At 54.7% G+C, this 23,601-nt stretch overlaps 2 protein-coding genes across 10 annotated transcripts in view; both read left to right on the top strand.

Annotated features, from left to right (window-relative positions):
- The window catches only part of Pnpla7 (patatin like domain 7, lysophospholipase), a 77,184-nt gene extending 65,319 nt beyond the window's left edge, over positions 1 to 11,865 (top strand). For all 5 annotated transcript variants that reach the window (XM_015999537.3, XM_006981067.4, XM_076569277.1 and 2 more), the window contains 14 exons: positions 204 to 267; positions 812 to 980; positions 2,174 to 2,356; positions 3,157 to 3,275; positions 5,672 to 5,828; positions 7,732 to 7,848; positions 7,978 to 8,047; positions 8,586 to 8,702; positions 9,350 to 9,498; positions 9,765 to 9,917; positions 10,053 to 10,163; positions 10,297 to 10,381; positions 11,164 to 11,267; positions 11,449 to 11,865. In XM_015999537.3, coding sequence (XP_015855023.1) covers positions 204 to 267; positions 812 to 980; positions 2,174 to 2,356; positions 3,157 to 3,275; positions 5,672 to 5,828; positions 7,732 to 7,848; positions 7,978 to 8,047; positions 8,586 to 8,702; positions 9,350 to 9,498; positions 9,765 to 9,917; positions 10,053 to 10,163; positions 10,297 to 10,381; positions 11,164 to 11,267; positions 11,449 to 11,559 — 1,709 coding nt within the window. In that variant the 3' untranslated portion in view covers positions 11,560 to 11,865. The remainder of the gene's footprint in view (positions 1 to 203; positions 268 to 811; positions 981 to 2,173; positions 2,357 to 3,156; positions 3,276 to 5,671; positions 5,829 to 7,731; positions 7,849 to 7,977; positions 8,048 to 8,585; positions 8,703 to 9,349; positions 9,499 to 9,764; positions 9,918 to 10,052; positions 10,164 to 10,296; positions 10,382 to 11,163; positions 11,268 to 11,448) is intronic.
- Positions 11,866 to 12,226: 361 nt separating this feature from the next.
- Nsmf (NMDA receptor synaptonuclear signaling and neuronal migration factor) lies at positions 12,227 to 20,850 on the top strand. 5 transcript variants are annotated; one of them, XM_006981066.4, is made up of 16 exons: positions 12,227 to 12,520; positions 12,855 to 12,916; positions 13,491 to 13,991; positions 15,031 to 15,106; positions 15,922 to 15,927; positions 16,212 to 16,280; positions 16,925 to 16,977; positions 17,505 to 17,594; positions 18,026 to 18,150; positions 18,428 to 18,511; positions 18,640 to 18,673; positions 18,761 to 18,831; positions 19,023 to 19,102; positions 19,268 to 19,370; positions 19,527 to 19,602; positions 19,702 to 20,850. In XM_006981066.4, exons 1-16 carry the CDS (start codon positions 12,450 to 12,452, stop codon positions 19,797 to 19,799), a joined length of 1,599 nt encoding a protein of 532 aa, XP_006981128.1. In that variant the 5' UTR covers positions 12,227 to 12,449; the 3' UTR covers positions 19,800 to 20,850. The 5 variants fall into 5 exon arrangements, with proteins under 5 accessions (XP_006981128.1, XP_042131113.1, XP_015855025.1 ...); XM_042275179.2 differs by lacking the exon at positions 15,922 to 15,927; XM_015999539.3 differs by lacking the exon at positions 17,505 to 17,594.
- The last annotated feature ends 2,751 nt before the right edge of the window (positions 20,851 to 23,601 follow it).

The raw sequence follows: 23,601 nt of genomic DNA, 5'->3' as shown, positions 1-23,601 counted from the left end.
GATGGTAGGATTGCAAAGACTTGGTTTGCATGTCAGCAGGAGACCCAGATTTGGAGAGGCAGCTTAAAAACGAGCCTCATCCCCATTGCCAGCAATCCCTCCCAGGGAGCTGACCTCGGGACACGGTGTGAACACTATTGTCCTTTGCTTGTCCTTAGAGGTGGCTGCTGGGACAGACTTCTGAAATGGGTGGTTGTTCTCAGGTCCTGTCCTGCTGCTGACCAGTGACAACATCAAACAACGCCTCGGTTCTGCGGCTCTAGACAGGTGCGCTTCCAGCCCCCTGTGGTCCCATTTAGTCAGCCTAAGTTCTTTCTTAGCTGTCCTGGCTTGGTCCTGAGATGGACTTCATTACCCCTGTGCCTTGGTGTCTGCACATTCCAGCAGGTTCCTCATGCAGCTATACCCTCTACTCTCTATATGTGCTTGGGTACCATCAGAGGTCTCAGGAGACAACCAGGCCCTCCTTATCATGGAGGCAGCTCTGCATCTCAGCTTCTCTTAAGCCCCCAGCCTCTAGGCCTGGCCACAGCCTCTGCTCAACTGCCCAGTTCCAAGCCCCCCTCTGCTGCTCTGTACGAGAGGTACTAATGAAGATGAGGAGCCTGAGACGCCATAGAAAGTGAGGTGCCAGCACTCAGGAGGCAGAGGTGGGCCAATCTCTGTGAGTTTGAGGCTAGCCTAGTCTACAAAGGGAGTTCCAGGCCAGCCAGTGCTATATGGTGAGACCCTGTCTCAAAAAATTTTATTTTTAAATTATTAATTAAAAAAATTTTTTTTTTAAAGTGAGATGCTGCCTTCTGTCTTTCAGTATCCACGAGTACCGCCTGTCCAGCTGGCTGGGGCAGCAGGAGGACATCCACCGGATTGTGCTCTATCAAGCAGACAGCACACTCACACCCTGGACCCAGCGCTGCATCCGTCAGGCTGACTGCATCCTCATTGTGGGTTTGGGTGAGCAAGAACCAGCAGTAGGTGAGGTGAGTGCTCAGAGGGACTTCCATCCCAGAACCCTGTTTATCTTTCCTTTAGTTGAAAATTTTTTTTTTAAACTTAGAAGAGGACCCACATATTTGCCACCTACTCTTTAGAGACCTTTCCTGTATTCACTCCAAAAGATTATATAGAAATGGTGCCCTGTTTTAGATCATTCCAAAATTACTGTTTGTTTGGTTTGGTGGTTTTTTTGTTTGTTTGTTTATTTGTCTTGATTTTTCAAGACAGGGTTTATTTGTGTAGCTCTCTCTGTCCTGAAACTCACTATATAGACCAGGTTGGCCTCAAACCTGGAGATCCTCCTGCCTCTGCCTTCCACACGCTAAGATTAAAGGCGTGCACCACCACCATCCCACATGGAATTTACTTTTTCATCAATAGCCAGGATTTTGATAAAGATCCCCCTGTTCAATCCGTTTCTATGACTGTTTGGTTTTCCACTTGGGAGCACCCACCATCTGTTCATGCATTCTCCACCAGTTACTTCACAGTAACAAGCAAGTTACCTTCAGGTACTTTGAAGTTGCTGACCCCAGAGGATATGTTTGCACTTACTAGATGCTGCCAAGTTGCTTACCTGGTAGTTGTTTTCAGTTTTCCTTTGTGAATGGCTGCAGGTGTGGCTGAAACACTCCATGTCCTTCCCAGGAATGAACACTTTCAGTCCATTCATTTCCTTTAAGTAGTATGAAGTGACACCTCTTCATTTGAATTAGTGTTCCCCTCTCCTCTCTGTTCTACCTGCTTGGCTTTCATTTCAAGCATCTGCCCTGCCCGTCTAATCCTGAAACAGCTGAAGTCACCCCCATCATGTGTGTTCCCTTATGCAGGAGCAGTGCTATTTTGTCAGGCAGATGCCCCCGAAGTGCGTCATCTGCAAAGGTCACAGCATGCGTTCACAAGGCAGTGTCTGAAACATGGGAGGAAGCACTCCTGTCTCATACCCCAGCACACACAGTGAAGTGGACCATGTGGTCGGGGGTTAGTAGCCCCAGAATGAGCCATCTCTATAGCCCAGCTACTGACTAGACCTGTCACACACTGGCCTCTCTGGGGCCAGCCGTCAGGGCAGTGTTGAGTGTGGACCTTGGAGCTAGCTCTGTGGTGTCCGTGTTCTGTACTGTGCTCAGTCCTCAGGCTTACCTGGGCCTGCTGACCAGGCCTTACTCTCCTCCAGCTGGAGCGGATGTTGGAGAACACAGCTGTGCGTGCCCAGAAGCAGCTAATCCTGCTGCACAGAGAGGAGGGTCCAGGGCCTGCCCGCACAGTGGAGTGGCTCAACATGCGAAGCTGGTGCTCCGGCCACTTGCACCTCCGCTGCCCACGCCGTGTCTTCTCCAAGAGGAGCTTGCCCAAGTTGGTGAGGCCTGGGGGGCTGGCCCAGTGGGACTCAGCCCTGACTCCATTATCTCTGGCCTCCCGGGGTACATTTGGAACTGGCTTTCTTCCCTTTATGCAGCATCGGGGCTGGTGGGTTCCGTTGGGCCTGCCTGTTCTGCCTCTGAACTCTGTGACCGTCACTTTGGAGTTCCTGGGCTGCCTTGCAGATGAAGGAAGGCAGGCGCAGCATGGTGGAGGCACAGGCACAGAGAGGCCGTCCAGACCTGGGAACCAGTGAGCCCAGGAATCCGGGCTTGACTTAGGTTCAGGAATCAAGCCTGAGAGTCTCACATTTAGTTGAGGCCCCAAAGAGATCTCATGGTTAGGTCACTATGCCATCCCTTCAGAGCAGAAGCAGATACGACCCTAAAACTCAGGCCATCTTTAGTTCTTTGGGCTGAATGTGAAAACTAGGTGTTGGGAAGCATTGGGGCTGTCCACATGCTGTAGACCAACCCACAGCTCAATGGACAGCATCCTGTTGACTGCACCCATGCCGGGACCATATGCCCCCAAGAGCACTGTCTACACAAGGGCAAGTGGAGAGACTCCTGTGAGGACATCCGGAGGGGCTCTGTGGTCTTGGACAGTCTAGAAGCTTCCTCTAGGTCTGTTTGTCCTCTGCCAGCACCCCTTAGGTGAGCTTGGACCCTGTCAGACACTTGGGTGCTAATGAGGTGTCCTGTGTCCTGGAGAGGATAGGATTTGAATCAGATCAGGATGTACAGAGTTTTAGCTGGAGAAATGCACGAACCTCTGTCTTCCTTTGGCTCCTCTCAGGTTGAAATGTACACACGAATTTTCCAACGACCACCAGACCGGCACTCAGACTTTTCCCGCCTAGCACGGGTGCTGACAGGCAATGCCATTGCCTTGGTGCTTGGAGGGGGTGGAGCAAGGTGAGCCCCATCCAACTGTGTGCCACATGTGTGGGGTGACAGTTGCTCCCACAGGCTTTACCCTGAGCATGGGGAAGACGGTAGTATGGCGCCACAGATGAAAAGATCCTTGGACCACTCTAGTATCCTCAAGAAAGAATCCCCATGGATGACAAGGGGGTCCGCATGCCAAAGTGGGCACATGTGTGTTTATAGCCCAAATGTTCTGGATTTCACAGTTACCAGTTTGGTAGAAGAAAATGTGTGTGTTATCTGACTGCCTGTGTTTAGATACATTTGTTTGGTTAGCCATGTGTCTCCTCTTTGAACATTGTCTGTTCTTGTCCTTGGCCAGTTCTCCATTGGGCTCCCCATGAGGTTCTTCCCATTTTAATATATTCTCTATGGAGGAATGGCCTGCTCTGCTCATGAACTAGAGGATTATCCTTCAGGTCTTTAGGCTTTGGGTTCTTTAAAGGATTTTTAGCCCATGTAATTCCTGTCCTGAGTTGTCATCTGATCCTTCTGAGCTGAAAGAAGTGGAGCCTCAGCACATCATGAGGAGGATGAAGTAGTGATCCAGATGTGCATGAAGGGACCATGTCAGACTCCACATCTCCCAGGAGGAGGGGTGCTCTGGAACTGGCCCACCATGAGCTGAGTGTGGCTCTGCTCAGTCTATAGTGAAGTGACCCTACCACCCCCATATGCTCGTTGTATCCTGAATTGTGGGGGCCCTGGCCCAGAGGAGTGGTGCGACATTGTCAGTAGGGAGGCCCTGGTCCTTTCTTTAGGCCTGGATAGTAGAAACTTAGAACAGTTAGATGCAGACCTGGTCCTGGCTTGCAGGTCAGGCCAGCAATATTTTTGAAGAGTCTACCATTTGGCTTAAGGTATACTTAAAAGCCGAGTGGTTCTGCAAGGCACACCAGAAACAGTCCTCTGTCTGCCCTTCCCAGAGCCAAGTCTATAGACTTCCTAGAAACAAATACTTTCGAGTCTTTTTGGATGTTGACTTTTCTGTGATCCTAAGTAGTATTCCTATCTGACTAATTGTATGTTTCCTTAAGTTTTAGATTACTGACGTCCTAACCCTCAACTAACCTACGTCTGTTGGTCGCTATGCACCCTCATCTGCCTGTGGCTCTGCCTCTACCCCTCACTCCCATAATCCTCATGAGGTTCCATTGTGAGGGTGTAGCTCTGGTATTGCATATTGTTCTTTTTTATGTGCTAAATGTATACACAATAATGAATATTTTAACCATTATAGTACAATGAATGTGGTCACATTGTTGTACAGCTGTCAGGCCTATCCATTTTAGAACATTTCAACATCCTAAATAAACTCTGTGTTTATTACACATTCACTCCACTTCCTTGAAACCTCTGGAAACTCTACTTTCCATATTCATGAATTTGCATGTTGCAAGATACCTGAACTGGAGTCATAGATCTGTTGTGTATCTCCCTCTTTTACTAAGCATACTAATATACTCACTACAGACATACAAAAAACACTTTGTTCACCCACACCTCTGGTGCTAAACACAGACTGTTTATATCTTTGTTTTCTTTCTTTTTTTTTTGTTTTTGTTTTTTTGAGACAGGGTTTCTCTGTGTAGTTTTGGAGCCTGTCCTGGATCTCACTCTGTAGATCAGGCTGGCCTTGAACTCACAGAGATCCGCCTGGCTCTGCCTCCTGAGCGTTGGGATTAAAGGCGTGTGCCACCACCGCCTAGCTTGTTTATGCCTTTTTTAATGTGCATGGTAGTGGGAACCAAACCAAGTGTGCATATGGTGGGCAAGTACTCTACCATTTCTAGTCCCTCCCTCGGTCCACTGTCGTTGTTTAATCTTGTCTTGTGTCATGAGGTCTTTTCTTCTCCTGTGACTTGTTATGTTTGGTTTTGAGATTTTAGGTCATAGCTTTAGCCTGGTTTGAAAAAGTGAGAAACTGAATTTCTGCTTTGTGGGGGCTGGCTCATTTCTACTTTGCTTAACTCCTCAGGCAGTCCTTGGTGTTTACCAGAACCCCTTTTTTTTTCTCCCTTGGGGGCTCTCATTTCCACTTTCCCCCACCCACAAATGTGGTAAAGCCTGTTCAGCTCCTCGGCCTCTGTGATCCTCTGTTGGAATCAGCAGTGGATAGAAGCAGCCACCCACTGCCTCTCCTTAGTAAAAGCCTCCTTCCCTGTCCCTGTGCCCCTCCAGAGAGAGGGATTTTAAATTATATCCAGACTCCCTCTGGGAGCCTCTCCTCTTTGTTCCATTGTCTGTGGTCATGCAAGCTTTAGGTTCTGAGGAGGGAGGAACAGGCAGATCGTGGGCAGCGCCTCTGGGGCTCACAGGGCATACAGTTCAAGGGCTGACCTGACTCTGGTGCTTGTTTTCTGTCTCTGTTCCTACTGGTGAAGAGGCTGTGCCCAGGTGGGGATCCTCAGGGCCCTAGCAGAGTGTGGCATCCCAGTGGACATGATCGGAGGGACTTCCATTGGGGCTTTCATGGGTGCTCTGTTTGCTGAGGAGCGGAGCTACAGCCAGATTCGGATCCGGGCCAAGCAGTGGGCAGAGGTAAGCAGGTACCCTCCGCCCTCAGGAAGGCTCTAGTTTGAAGGAGACAGGCATGTAGGTCGGAGCGTGGCCCGTGTGGCAGAGGGACAGCATAAAGCAGTAAAAGGTTAGGCAGATGGGAGCCGGCCAGAAGTGGTGACAGGAGGTGGCCTGAGGTAGGTGGGAGTGTGGCCTTAGGGCAGGTAGCAGGAGGGGGGTCTGCTTTGTGCTCTAGTCTTAACTGATAGGTTTACCGGGTGACAACATGGAGGGCCATGCCAGTGAGGGGAGCTAGTGGATCCTATGGTCTCTGGAAACGAGGCACAGCTACACCAGGGCTAGAGTGGGCAGGCAGGCAAGATCGGGAAAGAGGACAGGCCTCAGGTTTCTTTTTAAAAATTTATTTTCATTCTTGAGAATTTCATATGTGTAGATAATAAAATAGGATCATATCTACCTCCCACTTAACCGCCCCGTAAGCTCCCCAACATGTCTTCTTCCCAACTCCATGTCTTCTTTACTTTTTTTATTAGTTCTTTGAGAATTTCATACAGTATATTTTGATGACATTCAATCCCTCCCCCAACTGCTCCAAGATGCTCCCACTCCCCAGCCATGCCTCAGTTCCTGAGGCAAAGGCAAGGCAGAATATGCAGCTTCAGATTGGTTTCTGTGGATCATTCCAGCATGCTTGGGAGACATTCCCTGTTGCCTGGTCCCTAGCCCTAGATGATTTTGGAGAAGGGAGTATTGTCTTGGTGTGAGTCAAACCAGGAGGGGCTGAGCGTGGGCTCCAGGCTACACAGGAGATGTGACTTGTCTGCTGTTAGTCCAGCCTTGTCATAAATGGACCCCAGAATCAGAATCAAAGCATCCAACAGAATCAAAGGAAGCAGAGCAGGTGCCCTTAGTCTGTCTTGCCAGCAGGCAGCTCAGAGCCTTCTCGAGGCTGGGCTGCTCCAGTGGAACAAATGGAACCCTGCTGAAACCATGCGTGGGATCAAAAGATTTTGTGCTCTCCTTTTTCAAAGAAAAAAAAAATTGGTCATCCTCATGCAGAAGCTGAGGAGTGGGCTATCTGCTGAATTCACAAAGCTGAGGACACAGCCTGAGGCTCTCGGTCCAGAAATAGTTCTTCCATGGAATGGGTGGCCATCCAAAAAGAGAGCCTGTCCTCAGTGACATGTCAGCCATCACTGGGGGTGGCCTCTGAGAGCAGTGACCACAGGAAAATGTGCTCAATTGCTATAGAACAGCTTAGAATGTAGTCATGGGCTGGGGAGCCCAGCCCAGGGCCTGTGGGAAGTGTCTTTCCTTCCCTCCTCCTGCTCATCTGCTGCTGAGGAGCAGCAATAGAAGTCAGGGCACGTTGGGCCGGTCCTCCCACCATCCTGAGGGGCCTTGCCAAGGTGGCTGTTCTGCAGGAGACGACTGCTGGACATGATGGGGATGAAGCTGTGGACACACCTCCCCACCATGCTAAAGAGGTGGATGACAGTGGGGTGATTTGTCCGGCGGCTTCCCTGGTCCAGGCCCTGGGCAGAATCTCCAGCTGTCTTGTCCCTTGTTTCTTTGTCACTCATTAGTCTTATGGAAGGTTCTAGAGCTGGTGGCTCTGTCCAGCCTAGTGCTCACTCTACTGTGTAGGAAAATCTGGATGCCCAAAGCACAAAGGTCTGCTGGAGTCCTCAAGGGCGCTCAAGGTATAGCTGTGTGAGGAAAGGACCGAAGTCATGGAGCTATGTGAGGCTCTTAGCATCTAGGCCCCAGGAGCTTCTGCTGGCCTCTTTGCATACACTAAGGCTCAACCACACAGGGAGTACTTTCCTGAAACTTCAGGCAGTGGGACCTGTGGATTCTCTTGGCTGCCTGAGTTTTGATGCAGAAATGTGATTTCTTGAGTAAAGGTTTCCCATGTCTCTAGGATATGACATCGATGGTGAAGACTATACTGGACCTGACCTACCCAATTACATCTATGTTTTCTGGAACTGGCTTCAATAGCAGCATCAGCAGCATCTTCGGAGACCGGCAGATTGAGGTGTGTCCCCACCACACCTGGCATGCACTGGATGCTCAGTGACCTTGACACCGTCCCTGGATGGGCCTTGCCAGTGTGGGACAGGGAACAGTTTGAGAAGGTTTCCTCTGACCCCTGTCCTCCCCACAGGACCTGTGGCTCCCCTATTTTGCCATCACCACTGACATCACAGCCTCTGCCATGCGGGTTCACACAGATGGTGAGAGCTTTCCCCAACCAAAACCACCGTAGGGTCAGCTTAGTGGGGTCAGCGCTCTAGGATCTCAGGCAGGTACAGGACAGGGACAGGGAGCTCCGTGAGGGCACGGAGGGTCTTACAAAGGAAGCAAGAGTCACAGGCGTGTTTGCATGGCGTGGGTAGAGGATGTCTCTGCCACAGGCACGCTAGGTGGAGTAGGGCAGTCAGGAGTGAGGATATCAGGTGGATAAAAGGGCCTCTGGGAAAGGAGCAGAATTAGGGATGTGCTCTGGCACAGCAGTCTCACTCGGGTAAAGTGGGATATCTGGGGATCACAGAGAATTACTTCAGTGCCATCTCGTTTCAAGGCAAAGCCCTTTGGGAGGAGAGGTCTGGTGGTGGTGATCTGTCAAGCTTAGTGTTCTCCCTAGAGGTAGGATCTGTGGGCTTTCAGACTGACAGAGATAAGGCTCTGATTCTCCAGTGGAGGACAAGGACCACAGAGGGCAGGGAGGTTCCTTGCTAGCCATTTTCCCACCAGACCTTGTTGATGCTCCAGGCTCTCTGTGGAGGTATGTTCGTGCAAGCATGTCCTTGTCGGGCTACATGCCCCCTCTCTGCGACCCCAAGGATGGACACCTGCTGATGGATGGGGGTTACATCAACAACCTCCCAGGTACTGCCGAGAATGGGGGCGTGTCCCACAGGCTGGTACATAGCTCTTTGGTCATTCTGCCCTGTGGCTGCCTGCCACCACCGCCTCCACACCAGGAAGGCTGGGGTGGTACACGTTTTCCTTAGAGTATGCCAAGAGAAAATGTCAGGCTGGCATCAGCTCATAGAGAACACATGCGCATGTGCCCAGGCATGCACATGCGCACAGCATGCTCCCAGCATATGGCTCTGCCTGTCAGCACAGCAGCAACAGAACAAAGGCCAAGGAGACAAACCAGGAGCAATTGATCTCCATCTGTGCCCACAGTTGGAGACTAACAGCCTGCAGGTGTTGGGTGTACTATGAGCGAGGCCATACCTGCTACCTGTTGGCTATGTACTCAGAAGGGCTCAGCACACAGCTCTGTGCACAAGGATACATATAAGCTGGGACATTTGATCTCCTGCTTCCATAGACCCAGGAAGAATATTAGAGAGGGACCACATGGTCCCCTGGTGGAGCCACCAAGAGAAACAGGGCCCTCTTAGTGCTTAGTAAAGTAGGGTCTGCCTCTCATCTGTTTTTTCCATTCCTCCTGGAGTGCTACCCTGTACCCTGGTTCTGCATTTTTAACCTGGCTGGTGACCAGGCTACCTTTTTCTCCATAGCGGATGTGGCAAGATCCATGGGGGCAAAGGTTGTGATTGCTATTGATGTTGGCAGCCGGGATGAGATGGATCTCACCAACTATGGAGATGCCTTGTCTGGATGGTGGCTACTTTGGAAACGCTGGAACCCCTTGGCCTCAAAAGTCAAGGTAGGATTGGTACCAGATGGACCTGATAGCCTCTCTGGGGCTTATGCTCTCACCCCCTGTGCCCTCCCTGGCAGCAGGGATGTAGAAGCACCTCCCAAGCTCAAGAGTCCAGCAGATCTGGGTCACTTGTTTGTACTGCTTCCCAGGCCCCGGGACTAACTCTGGGACACCAGGGGCTCACTAGGTCACATCTCTGGCTCTCAGGGCCCATCATGTTTGTGGGCCGGGAGGGAGGGCCAGGGTAGGAGATGAAGCATTCTTGGCAGGTGTTGAACATGGCAGAGATTCAGACACGCCTGGCCTATGTGTGCTGCGTCCGGCAGCTGGAGATGGTGAAGAACAGTGATTACTGCGAGTATCTGAGGCCTCCCATTGATAGCTACCGCACCCTGGACTTCGGCAAGTTTAATGAGATCTGTGTGAGTGCCAGCCACTGAGTGCAGGGGAAGAGGGCCTGGGGGTCAGTTCTGATGGCTGTCACCTCTTCAGCCTCTTTTCTAAGAGCACAGGAAGGGGCTCCCTCAAGTTCCTGATGGGGCCTCCTGTGTATGCAGGAGGTCGGGTATCAACATGGGCGGACAGTGTTTGACATCTGGGTTCGGAGTGGCGTGCTGGAGAAGATGCTGCAGGACCAGCAGGGGACAAGCAAGAGGAAGGACTGTGGGGTGAGAAGCAGGGTGGAGGGGGGTCGGCAGGGTGGGGGTCCCCTGCACTGGCAGCCTTCTCTGCACCCTACCTGTGTGCAGCCTGAGCCAGGCGACGTGCTGAGTGCCCGAGCTGCCTTCCGCCCTGCTCCAGGTGCTCACCTGCCCCAGTGCCTCCTTCACGGACCTCGCTGAGATCGTGTCACGGATTGAGCCGGCCAAGGTGGCTGCCGTGGACGGTGAGTTAGATGTCCAGAAAGTGGGCCTGCATAACGAAGCTTGGGACGGGCTAGAGGTGGCCGGACCCCATTCCTCTGGACCCTCACTCTTCTCCTGAAGAAGTCACTGGTACTTGACCACTGCTGCTTCATTGTGTCAAGACCCTGAGAGCATCTCTCCAGCCCAAGAGTCTCCATAGCGATGGGGTTGTCTCCTGGGGCACTCAGGCTTCTCCCTCATCACTCCATATAGTATCCTAACCACATCACGGACCTTCAGGGACGCCCACGACGGGCAGAACTTACAGAGAGCCCGAGGGCCAGGGCTAGCAATCATTGCTCTGCCCTACAGCCCTGCAAGGGGGCCAGCAACCACCATCCCCAGCCTCACTCCCACCTTGCAGCAGAACAACACGTTCTGCAGGATTCCCCTCTTAAAGAGGGACTTCCCAGGGTGAGAGCCCCAGGCACAGAGCTGGGTTTGCTGGTGTCTCCTCACACCACCCTGAGCAGGCCTCCTGAGCATGCTCAGTAGCTAAGGAGGGCCAACGTCTCCATGTTTTTGTGAAAGACATACAGGACCCATTGTGAAGTGGGGTGGACAGAGCCAGATGTGATGTACTGCTGGGTCTGCCACAACTCCCTCTGGCAGCCCTGGGACTGAAGAGATGGCTGTGTGTGTGGACTGTTACCGTGGAGCTGGGGACAGAGGGTCTGTGGCCATGTGCTGCCTTAGTTTTTAGCTGTGCTGGACACAGCCACTGTCCTTGGGGAGGGGACTAATGTAGCCCGTTCTGCTCCAGATGAATCTGACTATCAGACAGAGTATGAGGAGGAGCTGCCAGACATCCCCAAGGACACATATGCTGACTTCCAGAGCACTGGGGTTGAGCTGGACTCTGACTCGGTGAGGGGCTGGGCCCTGTCCTGCCGGTGCCCCTTGTTTATGCCCACCCTGAGGTCCTCAGACAGGGCCTGCCCCTGGTCTCTGATTCTGGGCTGGCCACTCCCTCCCGCTCCAAATAATGCATCCTGGGATCTGGCAGCCCCTACTTCACATACCTTGACCATGTGTTGTTTGCTTCTAGGAGGATGAGCCTTCAGTGTGGCAAGAGCCCTCAGGCCTGGCTTTCCCAGAACAGACCCAGGACTCCTGCCCTTGGCTCCCTGATCCAAATGAGCAGGGGCCAAGACCTTAATGCCTTTCCTGCCTGGACTAATACAATACAGCACAGTCCTCCCCTGGGCCTGACCCCAAGACTGAGGATGCACCTGCTCCTCGGTGGCTACTTCAGTTGCCTGACAAGATCAAGCTTGGAGGTGTATCCATCCGGTTTCTTCCAGGGACATGTGCTGTGTTAGAGGAGTCATGGGCCTCTTCTCTTGGCCGGCACGCCTTATATCCCCACAGCAAGCGATACTGAGGGGCTCTGAAGCCTCTGTGAGGCATGGGGGCATGGGATTGACATATTAATAAAAGTCAATCTGATTGTGTCGATATTTCACTCCAGTGTGAAGGTTGCTATGGCAAAGAGCTGGATGGACCTGAGGTCCAGAAGGTCCCGGTGGGGTAGTCATTTGACCTCTCAGGTCCCTTTTGCTGGTTCCTGCAACCTCCAGGCAGCAACCGTAGGCTAAGCAGTCAGGATGCTCCGGGTCTGGATGGAGCTAGGGTTTCCCCCAAAATCAAAGAGAGCCCTTGGGTTTCTTAGGCGTTTCTCGCCCCTGGGCATACGTGGGCCCTGCCCTAAGTGGAAGAGCTTCCCATTAGTTCTGGGAGGGTCGCCGTAGGAAGAAAGCCCGCGGGAGGAGCCGCCTTTAACCACGCCCGTATCTGTCATCACGGGGGTGGTGCCAGCCCAGGCCTGGCGTCAGGAGGCGGAGCACCGCCCCCGGGTCCAGCCGCGCTCTCCTACAGTGGCTGGACTCGCAGGGCGCTGGGTGCGGCCATGCGGGGCCCGGGCCTGAGTGTGACCCTGACCCTGAGGCCGAGACCTAGCGCGACCTCAGGCGCGGTACGGCTCCCCCGGCAGAGGCGGCGGGCGCGGGGCGCGCTCTGAAGCCCGGGGGATGCGCGGGCACCGTGACCATGGGTGCCGCCGCCTCCAGGAGGAGGGCGCTGAGGAGCGAGGCCATGTCCTCGGTAGCGGCCAAAGTAAGGTGAGTGCGGCGGGCTGACCGGAGGTCAGGTAGCCGCTGCCAGCTTCCGCTGTGGTGTGCGCTGCTGCCCCGGCCCCCTGCAGCTTTCCTGTTCCGACCAGAGTGGGCCTCGGGCCTTACAACCTGCCGCCCACAGGCTGGACGGATTGGACAGAAAGCGGTCGGAGGTCCGTGGCCAGGATGTCCTGGCTCTCTGGTGGGTGGAGAGAGCCCACCTCTTCTCATGTTGGTGTGGAGGGCTAGGGTGGGGGTAGATCTGGTGGGGAGGGTCTTACCAATGTCGAAGGCTGGTAGCCAGCATGCACTAACCGTGTTCCTTCTGCCTACCCTGCAGAGCAGCCCGAGCGTTTGGAGAGTACCTGTCCCAGAGTCACCCTGAGAACCGCAACGGTGCAGGTAGGGGCACAAGGAAACAAAAGGGTTGTGCAGGGTGAGTCCTCTGCCCCAGGCCAGGGCCAGTGGAGTGTGAGCCAGCCTAGACGCCTTGCTGGCTTCTCCTCCTCACATCCATCCCCTGCCCTCCAGAGCCCAGAACCCCAGGAGGAGCTCCAAACACCCATCTCCATGGCGCCCTCCCAGCCTGGGTTGTTGGCATGGCAACAGGCCTCTTGGCACCCCCAGGGCTGGCACCACCGTCTCGGGGGCCAGCTGGTCGGGGGGGAGGGGAGAAGTTGGCACCAGGCAAATGGGTGTATCTGTAGGCTCGTGGGGGAGATTGGCCTGTCTATTCTTACCTCTGATGATGCACACACAGGTAGTATGGCCTGTCTGTCACCCCAATCCACACTCTAATAGGGCTTCAGGCCCACATACAAAGAGGAACAGGATACCTGGCAGAACCTTTTCTAGCAACCAGAGCCCCCTCGTCAAGCTTGGTGCTTGCTGGGTGTTTGTTTGTGGTCCTCCGTGTCCCTGGAGACTGGGAGGGTAGACCTGCAGGCTGAAGGTTCACCTGGTGCCTTTCCCTTAGACCACCTGCTGGCTGACGCCTACTCTGGCCACGACGGGTCCCCAGAGATGCAGCCTGCCCCCCAGAACAAGCGCCGCCTCTCCCTCGTCTCCAATGGCCGCTATGAGGGCAGCATCTCAGAGGAGGCAGTCCACGGGAAGCCGGCTCCAGAGGGCCCTCAGCCCCGTGTGTACACCATCTCTCGAGAGCCAGCCCTGCTGCCCGGCTCTGAAGCTGAAGCCATTGAGCTGGCAGTGGTAAAGGGGCGGAGGCAGCGGGAGCGGCACCCTCACCACCATAGCCAGCCCCTGCGTGCCAGCCCGGGCAGCAGCCGTGAGGACATCAGCAGGCCCTGCCAAAGCTGGGCAGGCAGCCGCCAGGGCTCCAAAGAATGCCCAGGATGTGCCCAGCTGGTCCCTGGTCCCTCCCCTCGGGCCTTTGGCCTGGAACAGCCACCTCTACCTGAGGCTTCTGGCCGCCACAAGAAGCTGGAGAGGATGTACAGTGTTGATCGAGTGTCTGGTGAGGGGCCTTGTCTCTGGGCCTGGGCAGGTTTTGGGGTAGCCTGCTGGCCTTTAACAGCAGCAAACACTGTAAAGCTTGGGTGTCATGGTGTGAAGGATGAAATCCCTTCAGTTTGGACTCATCTCCCTCCCCTAAATCCTGTGAGTTGTGGCCTCCCTCAGAACCCAAGCGAATCTATCAGAGTTAAGTTTATCAAGTATACTTCCTGGAGGAGGGGGGCCTGGGAGGATCTTGAAGATGTAAAAAACATGGCTTAATGAAAGATAAGGATGTCTTCAGGGACTACAAAAGAGGGGAAGTTGCTTAGGCCCTGAGATTAGCATTGTTAAACCAGAGGCAAGGGTTGGAATACCCTGAGGGCATGCTGTATTTAACTACCCTCCCCCACAGAGCACCCCCTTAGGACATTCCAGCAGCCCCATGCCTGGGCTTCAGAGACTAGCTCCAGTGGACCCTGGGAAGTAGACAGCCCTCAGCTGTAGTCTCCACTCTCAGGACCTCTAGCCTACCCTCTTCCGGGGCTAAAAGGAGGGCTACCCTATGTCCAAGGGAGACGAAAATGTGACAGTCCAAAGACAGACTCCAGCTTTAGAGGAAGTTCCTCACACTCTTAACAGCTAAGGGGAAAGTTAAACAGAGAGCCTCAAGCCAGAGGGTAGAGAGACGGCTCAGTGGTTGAGAACACTTACTGCTCTTGCGGAGGACGCGGGTTCGGTTCCCAGCACCCACGTCAGGCCTCTCACAACCACCTGTAACTCCAGCTCCAGCAGGATCAGACACCTAACCTCTCCTCCCTCCCGACCCCTTCTCCCTCTCAAAGAGAAGATTCAAATGAGTTTGGGGTTTTTTAAGCTTCAAGTCAGAGGGTGGATTGATGGAGTTATGTCCTGGGACCCCACCCTGAGACAGCCTTTTCTTTGCTTGAGAGGACTCTGCCGCTGTTGCCCGCCTGGCGGGCCCAGGGTCTCTTCCCAATAGGGAAGGATCGGGCTTCAGGACACCTGTCCTTGCTAGCCACCGCCCCTCTCTCTTCCAGATGAGGTCCCCATCCGTACCTGGTTCCCCAAGGAAAACCTTTTCAGCTTCCAGACGGCAACCACAACTATGCAAGCGTGAGTCCACTGTCCACTGCCAGAGTCCAGGGCCGGCCTGCCTCTTCCTAGGGCTTAGGAAGGACTGCACTCTTGCCTGGCCTCTGGCTCAGCTGAGGCTTCCTGTGAACAGCTGCATGTGCCGCGTGGTGCCAGGTCTGCTGATGGGCCAGGCTGAGGCTGTGGCTCCCAGCAGGCAGGGCTGCGTGCTCCCTCAGACCATAGCCTGCTTTTACTTCTTCCCGCCGCTCCCTTCCTTCCTCACATCCCTCATGGGCGTCCCCTGCAGTCAGCCTACCCACTTACTCACGGCCTTTTATCTTCGTTTTTGCCAGGGGACCTGACCCAGACACAGTTGCAACCGATAGCACCAGCACTAAGTGGTTTGGGGTGGGGGATTCTCGTCCTCATGCCTACCCCAAACTCCAACCTCATTCTGCTTCGTATGTGACAGGTGACAGTTACCAGGGGTCTCTTGGAGGTCTCTTCCTCTATCTGACACGCATCTAAGTTGTCGGCCCAAGGATATGCCTTAGAAGCAAGGTCCCCACAGCAGGGCAGTCCCGCCCCACCCTCAGTTGCTATGGCAAAGTGGGCAGAGCACAGGCAAGCTTCTCTAGGACCAAGCCCCTCCTGGTGGCCAGAACCCAGTGCCTGGTGGTGTGGGCCAGCGACAGCCTCTGGTGCCCTTTGACAGCTGGCCTTGAGTCCAGGAGACATCCTGCTGGGAGGGAAGCTGCCCTCCGGGGGGCCTGGGGGGCGGGGCTGAAGGGAGCCCGAGATCCATACTCACTTTGTCTTCTCTCTCTTGCTGCCTCTCCACACGGTGACTCCAGCATCTCGTAAGTATGCCATGCCATGTGCACTCAGGGGCACAGCCATTGTCCTGGGGGACCCTCCCACCCCTGGATAGATGTCTGCAGGTCAGGGACCCCGGGCCTGGGCAGTGAGTAGTGCTGAGCTCCCATTAGCCTGGCTTCCTGTGGACCACCGGGCCTCCGCAGGGCCTGCTGGGAGCTGGGCCTGGGACGCCCCACGGGGCGCCTGTGCTTGCACCTCTGTCCCCACGTCTGTGTCCCCTCCTGCCTTCAGCCAAGGGCAGTGCTGACTTGCGGCGGTTTCTCAGGGTATTCAGGGGCTACGCGGAGAGGAAGCGTCGGAAACGGGAGAATGATTCCGCGTCTGTAATCCAGAGGTAGGGCCTGCCAGCCACTCGCCACCAGGGTCTGTCTCTGGTCTGCACTGGCCTGGCCAGGGTCCTCCTGGCCCTGGAAGACCTGACCTGATGATGGGGGAAGGGTGGTGGCGACCACTGGCCTGGCCCTGCTCTGGGGACGTGGCAGGCAGGAGAGGCCATGTGACTGGGCTGCGTTTCAGCCCCTGGACCTGTACTTGAGGGTCCATTGACAGTCATTACTGCAGCCAGCAGACCCAGCCATGTCTGTCACCCAGTGGCGCAGCCCACCCTCTCCATCTCCCACCAGCCTCAGAGGTGTGCCTGGGAAACCATTTGTCTACTTCAGACATGGGGTCTGGACAGGGCACAAAACGTGGGGGAAGAGACGATTTGAAACCCCCAGAGCAACTTAGGGGTGCGGGTTCAGGTAGAGGATGTGAGGGTGTCTCCGCACCAGAGGAGATGACTGAGAAGCCTCAGCAGGAGACACAACTGGCAGGAGAGAGACACATGCCTCTGCTCTGGACGGATCTCAGGAGGAGGCCGGGCTTGCAGAAGCCTTGGGGAGATTGTCCAGTGTCCAGCGTGGTCAGGGTCTAGGTGGGCAGGAGCCCCCATCCACCCCTCTGTGGACCCTCATCAGCCCGTGGTCTCTCCCGCAGGAACTTCCGCAAACACCTGCGCATGGTTGGCAGTCGGCGGGTGAAGGCCCAGAGTAAGATGGGTGCTGGGGAAGTGGGCAGCGCTGTGCGTGGCAGCCTGGGGCTTGGTGGCGAGCTGGGGCTTTGCATGTTGGCAGTCCACCTCCCTCGGGGCGGGCTAGCCCCGCAGACCCGCGGGCACCACCCGCCTGCCGTGTTCTGCTGCCCTCCCCGCGGGCCTTGCCCCCCTCCCTGCTTTCTGCTCCCGTCCGTCCGTCCCTGCTTCCGTGTCCTGTCTGGCTTCCCCAACAGTGTTCCACCTCACCCAGGCCCTTCTTGCCCAGTACCCCAACCTAGTGCTCTGCCCCGCCCAGGCTCCACCCCAGGCCCACTCGGTAGTCCACACTGTGCTTCTTTCTCCACCCTAACGTCCTCCCGTCGAGACTCCGCTCCGAGTATTCTGTGCTCCCACACGAACCGGCCCCAGCCCTGTGGGGCCTTGTCAGCGTCTGCCTCTCCACACACCCCAGCCCCCCGGCCTAGGGCGAGTCTGCTCTGTCCTTGCCCCCTCTGGCTAATGGGGGTTTTGCTCTCACTGCAGCGTTCGCCGAGCGGCGCGAACGGAGCTTCAGCCGGTCCTGGAGCGACCCCACCCCTATGAAAGCCGACACCTCCCACGACTCCCGAGACAGTAGGTGTCCAGTGGCAGGCTGGCTCACGGCCCTGACAAGTTCCCTTAGGCCCACATCCCTGGCAAGGGTCCCATGCCAGTACCGCTAGGCTTCTGCGCTTTTGCTCTCTGAGCCTCAGTTTACCTGTCTATGAGATGGGAGTGCCTGGCCTCTCTTGTCTCTTAGGCAGGGTTAACTAATGGCTAAGCAGTGCTAACTGGGCATCTGTAAGGTGGCACCCACTGTCTCTCGGGGCGTACTTGCCCACAGGTGACATTTGTTCTGGGTCCCAGCTTCACATGTCTCTCCTCTTCCCACTGGTGTCAGTGGCCCCCAGCCCTGCAGTTTGCCCGTGACTAACCTTCTCACCCACCCAAAGACCCTCCAGGACACGGCTGGGCTTTATGGGTGGTGTGCCGCTGTCTTGGTGACCCCCCCTCCTGCCTCCTAGGCAGTGACCTGCAGAGTTCACACTGCACCCTGGATGAGGCGTGTGAGGACCTGGACTGGGACACAGAGAAAGGCCTGGAGGCCATGGCCTGTAACACTGAGGGCTTCTTGCCACCCAAGGTCATGGTGAGTGAGCCCTGCCCCTGGGTGCGCCGCCGTGGCATTTGGGTAGAGTACAGCCTTGTCCTCAGATTCTCCCCACCGTGCCCACACTCCATCCTTGGCTTGGGGAGGGCTCTCCAGGCTCCGCCTTAGTTGTGAAGGTCCTTAGGGTCTCAGCCTTCAGCTTCCCGGGGGAGTTTGAGAGGGCTCTACCCTTGGTTACAGCAGAGGGAAGGGGCATCCCGAGGCTCCCCCCTTGGCTGTGGGGTGCACCTCATAGGGCTTTTCCTATCCCCCACAGCTGATCTCCTCCAAGGTGCCAAAAGCCGAGTACATCCCTACCATCATCCGCAGGGATGATCCCTCCATCATCCCCATCCTCTACGTGAGTGTCCTTTCCAACTCTGCATCCAGACAAATCCCGGGTACACCTCTCACTCAGGGTCCAGCTACTGGTGCCTGAGTGCCGTGGGGGTTAGCAAGGGCTCTGATGTGTGGCCTGTCTGTTCTCAGGACCATGAGCATGCAACATTCGAGGACATCCTGGGTATGTATCTCGTTCACTTCATCCGGTGGCTGGCAGGAAGGGTGGCCTTGCATGGGGAGGGCGGTGCTCACAGCCCTCTGTCCACAGAGGAGATAGAGAAGAAACTGAACATCTACCACAAAGGGGCCAAGATCTGGAAGATGCTGATTTTCTGCCAGGTAGAACCAGCCTGTTCTTTCTTGCCGAGGAGAAGAGGTCAGTGTGGTAGGGGCAGCGAGCCCAAGAACACACTGCATGTGTTCGCATGGCGAGAGTGTCCGTGGGAGGGTGCGTTTGTGCACTGGGTATGTGCACATCTCCTCCTAGCCTCCCGCTAGCACTCCTGAGGCCTGACCATGACCTCTTACAGGGCGGCCCTGGACACCTTTATTTGCTCAAGAACAAGGTGGCCACCTTTGCCAAAGTGGAAAAGGAAGAGGACATGATCCAGTGAGAGGGGAGGGCACCGTGGGTTGCGGGAGGGCAGTCTTGAACCTGGTATATTCCTTCCGACTTCCTCCCTCCCTCCCTCCCTCCCTCCACCACCCTTCCTTCTGTGGAGTTCCGTCATGGGGCCAGCATCCCCAAGCTGAGGCCATCTGTAATCCCCACCAGCTTCTGGAAGAGATTGAGCCGCCTGATGAGCAAAGTGAACCCAGAGCCGAATGTCATCCATATCATGGGCTGCTACATTCTGGGGAACCCCAACGGGGAGAAGGTAGGGGCTCAACTTGTGAGCCGGGTGGGCAAGGCCTTCTGCTCGTCCTGGCACCTCTGCTTTAGTCCACCTGCAGAAATCTCATGCCTGGGGCCCTAAGCAAGGAGGGTGGGTCCTGCCCTTGGCCCCAGACTCATGCTCTTGCCCTTCTTGAAGTTATTCCAGAACCTCAGGACCCTCATGACTCCTTACAAGGTTACTTTTGAGTCACCCCTGGAGCTGTCTGCCCAAGGTGAGTCATCCCAGCTGACTGACTAGAGGCTGCAGTAGGTCTGACCCTTCTGGGACCCGGTCAGGCCCGAGCCTCCTGGCCTTTCTCTCTCCTGCCTAGGGAAGCAGATGATTGAGACCTACTTCGACTTCCGGCTTTATCGCCTGTGGAAGAGCCGCCAGCACTCAAAACTGCTGGACTTTGATGACGTCCTGTGAGGAGCATGGGTCGTGCCCAGGCACCACTGGGCCATTTCCTCTGGACTGGGAACCTGGGGCTGGGCCACCTCTTGCACCTAAAACCACGTGGCCCCGGTCTTGCCCACAGCTACTTCAGGGACCCTCAGACATTGCTCAGGTTCTCGTAGGGTCTGGTCCTCGCTGCATCAGTGGGCCACAGAGACTTTACAGTCCTGTCCCGCCTCGCCTGGAGGCCGCAGCATTGGGAATCCCCTCCACGGGGTTCATAGAAATAAGTGCAATTTTTTTACACCCCTGGAACAATTTGAAGGGAAGCAGCATTGCTAGTTAACTAGTGAAGCACTCTGCTACTAGTTCCAGTGTAGACAACCGGCCCAGTGTGTGTTCAGGTCCTCCTGTCCCCAGCCCCTCAGCCCTGCCGTATTTGATCACCAGCACCAGGATGGCCCATCTCCGTGGGGCCGGCACTGTCAGGCTGCCTAGCCTGGCCCGGTCTATACTGGCCAAATCTGTCTGCTTTCACCCCTCTTGTCACCCCTTGCTTACTTTGACCTCATCTTGGCAAGGGGCAGCCTGGGCGGTAAGGAGGGAAGAGCCTCGCCTCTCCTTTGCTCAGAGGAGGCACTGGGCTGCCGCCTGCCGCCCGCCTCCTCCTCAGGCCGACTCACTTCCCTTGCCGCTGCTGAGCTCAGCTTTCTCCAGCCTTGATCTGGAAGCCACATCCCAGCACAGAGGCTTAGGGGTTTGGTGGGCGCCAGCTGGGGCTGGGCCCTGGAGGGCAAGAACCTCACCAACACTGTAGTTGGGGGGCCTGGGTCTGTCACCCAGGCGGGAAAGTCCAGGAGCTAGTGAGCTGTGAGGTCCCCGTGACTCGCTTCACAGCCTTGCCCAGGGTCCAGCGGGGTGGGCTCTCTTGTACATAGTTGGAGCTTGGGGGCAGGCCCCCCTTTTGGAGAGCCTGGGGTCTGAGGGCACCTGGCCGTGTCCCTGACCAAGGGGAGTTAGGATTGGGCTCTGAACAATGTACGATATCCCTTAGAGTGACCATTAAACTTGACCCTCTGCTGCGGCCGCTGTGTGGGTCTCCTCATTTGGTACCCACTCTCCATATGCATGCCAGCCTGAGGCCACTGCTGCATGGCTTCCTTCATGCCTGGGCCTGGACAGGGTGGGGCCATCGGAGCATCCACCTTAAGGATACATACCATGGGAAGATATGGTAGGCATCTCCCAGAATGCCCATCAACTGGCACAGGAGACCGTGGAGATGGTATCTTCTCCCTATAGTGATAACAAACAATGTAGGACTGTGATCCTAAAAAAGGGCTAAGTAGGGCCTGAGGTGAGCAGAAGCTGCCCCTGCCCCTGCCCCTGTTCATGGGAATGGGAAGAGAGGGCTGCCCCCAACCCCTGTCAGGCCACCCTGTTCATGTGACCAGAGCAAGAAGCCAGAGAATGACTACAACAGCCTCACTTGTGGGCCAGATAGCCTCAGTGTCCCCAGACTTAGCTACTTGACCGTTACCTGTCCAGTGGCAGGGATCAGAGCAGCTGGGCAGTTCAAGGGCTGGGGGTGACGTAGGGTGCAGTATACAGCATGACAAAGCCTAGCAGGCGTGAGGCTAGGTGCTGGGTACCGCCACCAGGACACTCCAGGAAGGACGAGGAAGAAGGCATGATGGTTTGCATGCCACCGTGAACAGTTTTGGAAGGTCGGCTTAGATTAGTCGGTACTTTTACAGAATCACATGCAATCCAACAGTCGTGTGTGTGTGTGTGTGTGTGTGTGTGTGTGTGTGTGTGTGTGTGTGTGTGTGTTTGTCTTTCTAGTCACTGCTACATGGAGTCTACATGATCTGTTATGTTAGAAGGAACATTTAGTCCTGTAACCCTGACCTAGCCCTAGAACAGGCAAACATTTTCTCTGAGTGACCCTGCAGGCTGAGCCTGGGGTCTAGCTGGGGTAGCAGAGGGGCCTGCCCACAGCCCTGAAGGTTAGCTAGAGCAGTGATTGTGAGCAGAGTGGAGCTAGCCTCCTGCCCACAGCCCTGAAGGTTAGCTAGAGCAGTGATTGCGAGCATAGTGGAGCTAGCCTCCTGCTCTCAGCCACCAAGACAAAATATGACAGATAACAAAACCCAGAAAGCACCCAGGGCCAAATATGGGGAAAGTATAGGACAGCAACGAGGTGGCTGGACTGGACATGGGAACAGGTATCCAAGATGTCCTTGAGCCTTTCTGAAGCATCTACCCACCCACTTTCCTCCATCAAAATTAGCAGACAGCAGCCGGGCGTTGGTGGCGCACGCCTTTAATCCCAGCACTCGGGAGGCAGAGCCAGGTGGATCTCTGTGAGTTCGAGGCCAGCCTGGGCTACCAAGAGAGCTCCAGGAAAGGCGCAAAGCTACACAGAGAAACCCTGTCTCGAAAAAACCAAAAAAAAAAAAAAAAAAAAAAAAAAAAAAAAAAAAAAAAAAAAAAAATTAGCAGACAGCCACCAAAAACAATTGGACAGAAATATTTGAAAAAACATGCAAGGTGTTAAGAATATCTTTTTTTTTTTTTTCTTAATTTCCCAAATAGAGTCTCACTATGTAGCCTGGATGGTCTGGAACTGGCTATGTAGATCAGACTGGCCTCAAACTGACAAAGACCCTCCTCCCTCTGCCCCCCCCCCAAGTGCTGGTGTTAAAGGCATTCAGCCCTACACCCAGCAAAAAACGTTTTAGTTAGGATGTGGGTGTGAGTGTTTGGTGCCAAGGGATTGGACTTAGGGCGTCAGGCATGCCAATATATAGCATCTACCACTGAGATACAACTCTGATCCCCATCTCCTTTTGTATTTGATTTTGAGACAAGTTCTCACTAGCTTGAACCTTGAACCCATTCATTCTATAGCTCAGGCTGATTTTGAACTTACAGTCCCACTGCCCAGCCTCTCTAATAGCTGTCAAGTTTAGCTTATTAGCCTTAACATGTAAAAAGCTTCTCTCTCTTTTTTTTTCTTTTTATAAAAAGCTTTTCTAATTAGTATTCTAAACTATGGTTCTGTGTGTATGCGTGGATACATTCATGAGAGTGCAGGTATTTACAGAAGTCATCCAGAAGAGGGGTAACAAGCAATTGTGGGTCACCTAACACAGGTGCTGTCCTGGCTAGTTTTATGTCAACTTGACACAGGCTAGAGTCATCTGAAAGGAGGGAGCCTCAATTGAGAAAATGCCTCCATAAGATCCAGCTGTAAGGCATTTTCTCAATTAGTGAATGATGGGAGAAGACCCAGCCCGTTGTAGGTGGTACCATCCCTGGGCTGGTGGTCCTGTGTTCTAGAAGAAAGCAGGCTGATCTCTGCATATATGTTATGTTACAGTTATGTAGCTTGGTCCCCTTTTGGGACTTCTAACAGTGGGAACAGGGGCTGTCTCCCACTCTTACTGGCTTTTGGGACCCTACTCCTTATACTGGGTCACCTTACCCAGCCTTAATACACGGGGAGGTGCTTAGTCTTACTGCAACTTGATACGCCATGTTTTGTTGATACTCATGGGAGAAGCTGCCCTTTCCTGAACAGAAACGGAGGAGTACGCTGGGGGATGGGAGGAGGGGGAGGACTGCGACTGGGATATAAAATAAATTAATTAATAATTAAAAAGAAAACAGGCTGAAAGCCAGGTGGTGATGGCACACCCCTTTAATCCCAGCACTCCAGTGGCAGAAGCAGGTGGATCTCTGTGAGTTCCAGGTCAGCCTGGTCTACAGAGTGAGATCCAGGACAGGCACCAAAGCTACACAGAAAAACCCTGTCTCAGGGGGAAAAAAA

Source organism: Peromyscus maniculatus, chromosome 4 (genome assembly GCF_049852395.1).
Source record: "Peromyscus maniculatus bairdii isolate BWxNUB_F1_BW_parent chromosome 4, HU_Pman_BW_mat_3.1, whole genome shotgun sequence".
In the NCBI taxonomy this organism is placed as follows: domain Eukaryota; kingdom Metazoa; phylum Chordata; class Mammalia; order Rodentia; family Cricetidae; genus Peromyscus; species Peromyscus maniculatus.
The sequence above is the reverse complement of the archived record's forward strand: the minus strand, read 5'-3'. Positions and strand labels throughout refer to the sequence as shown.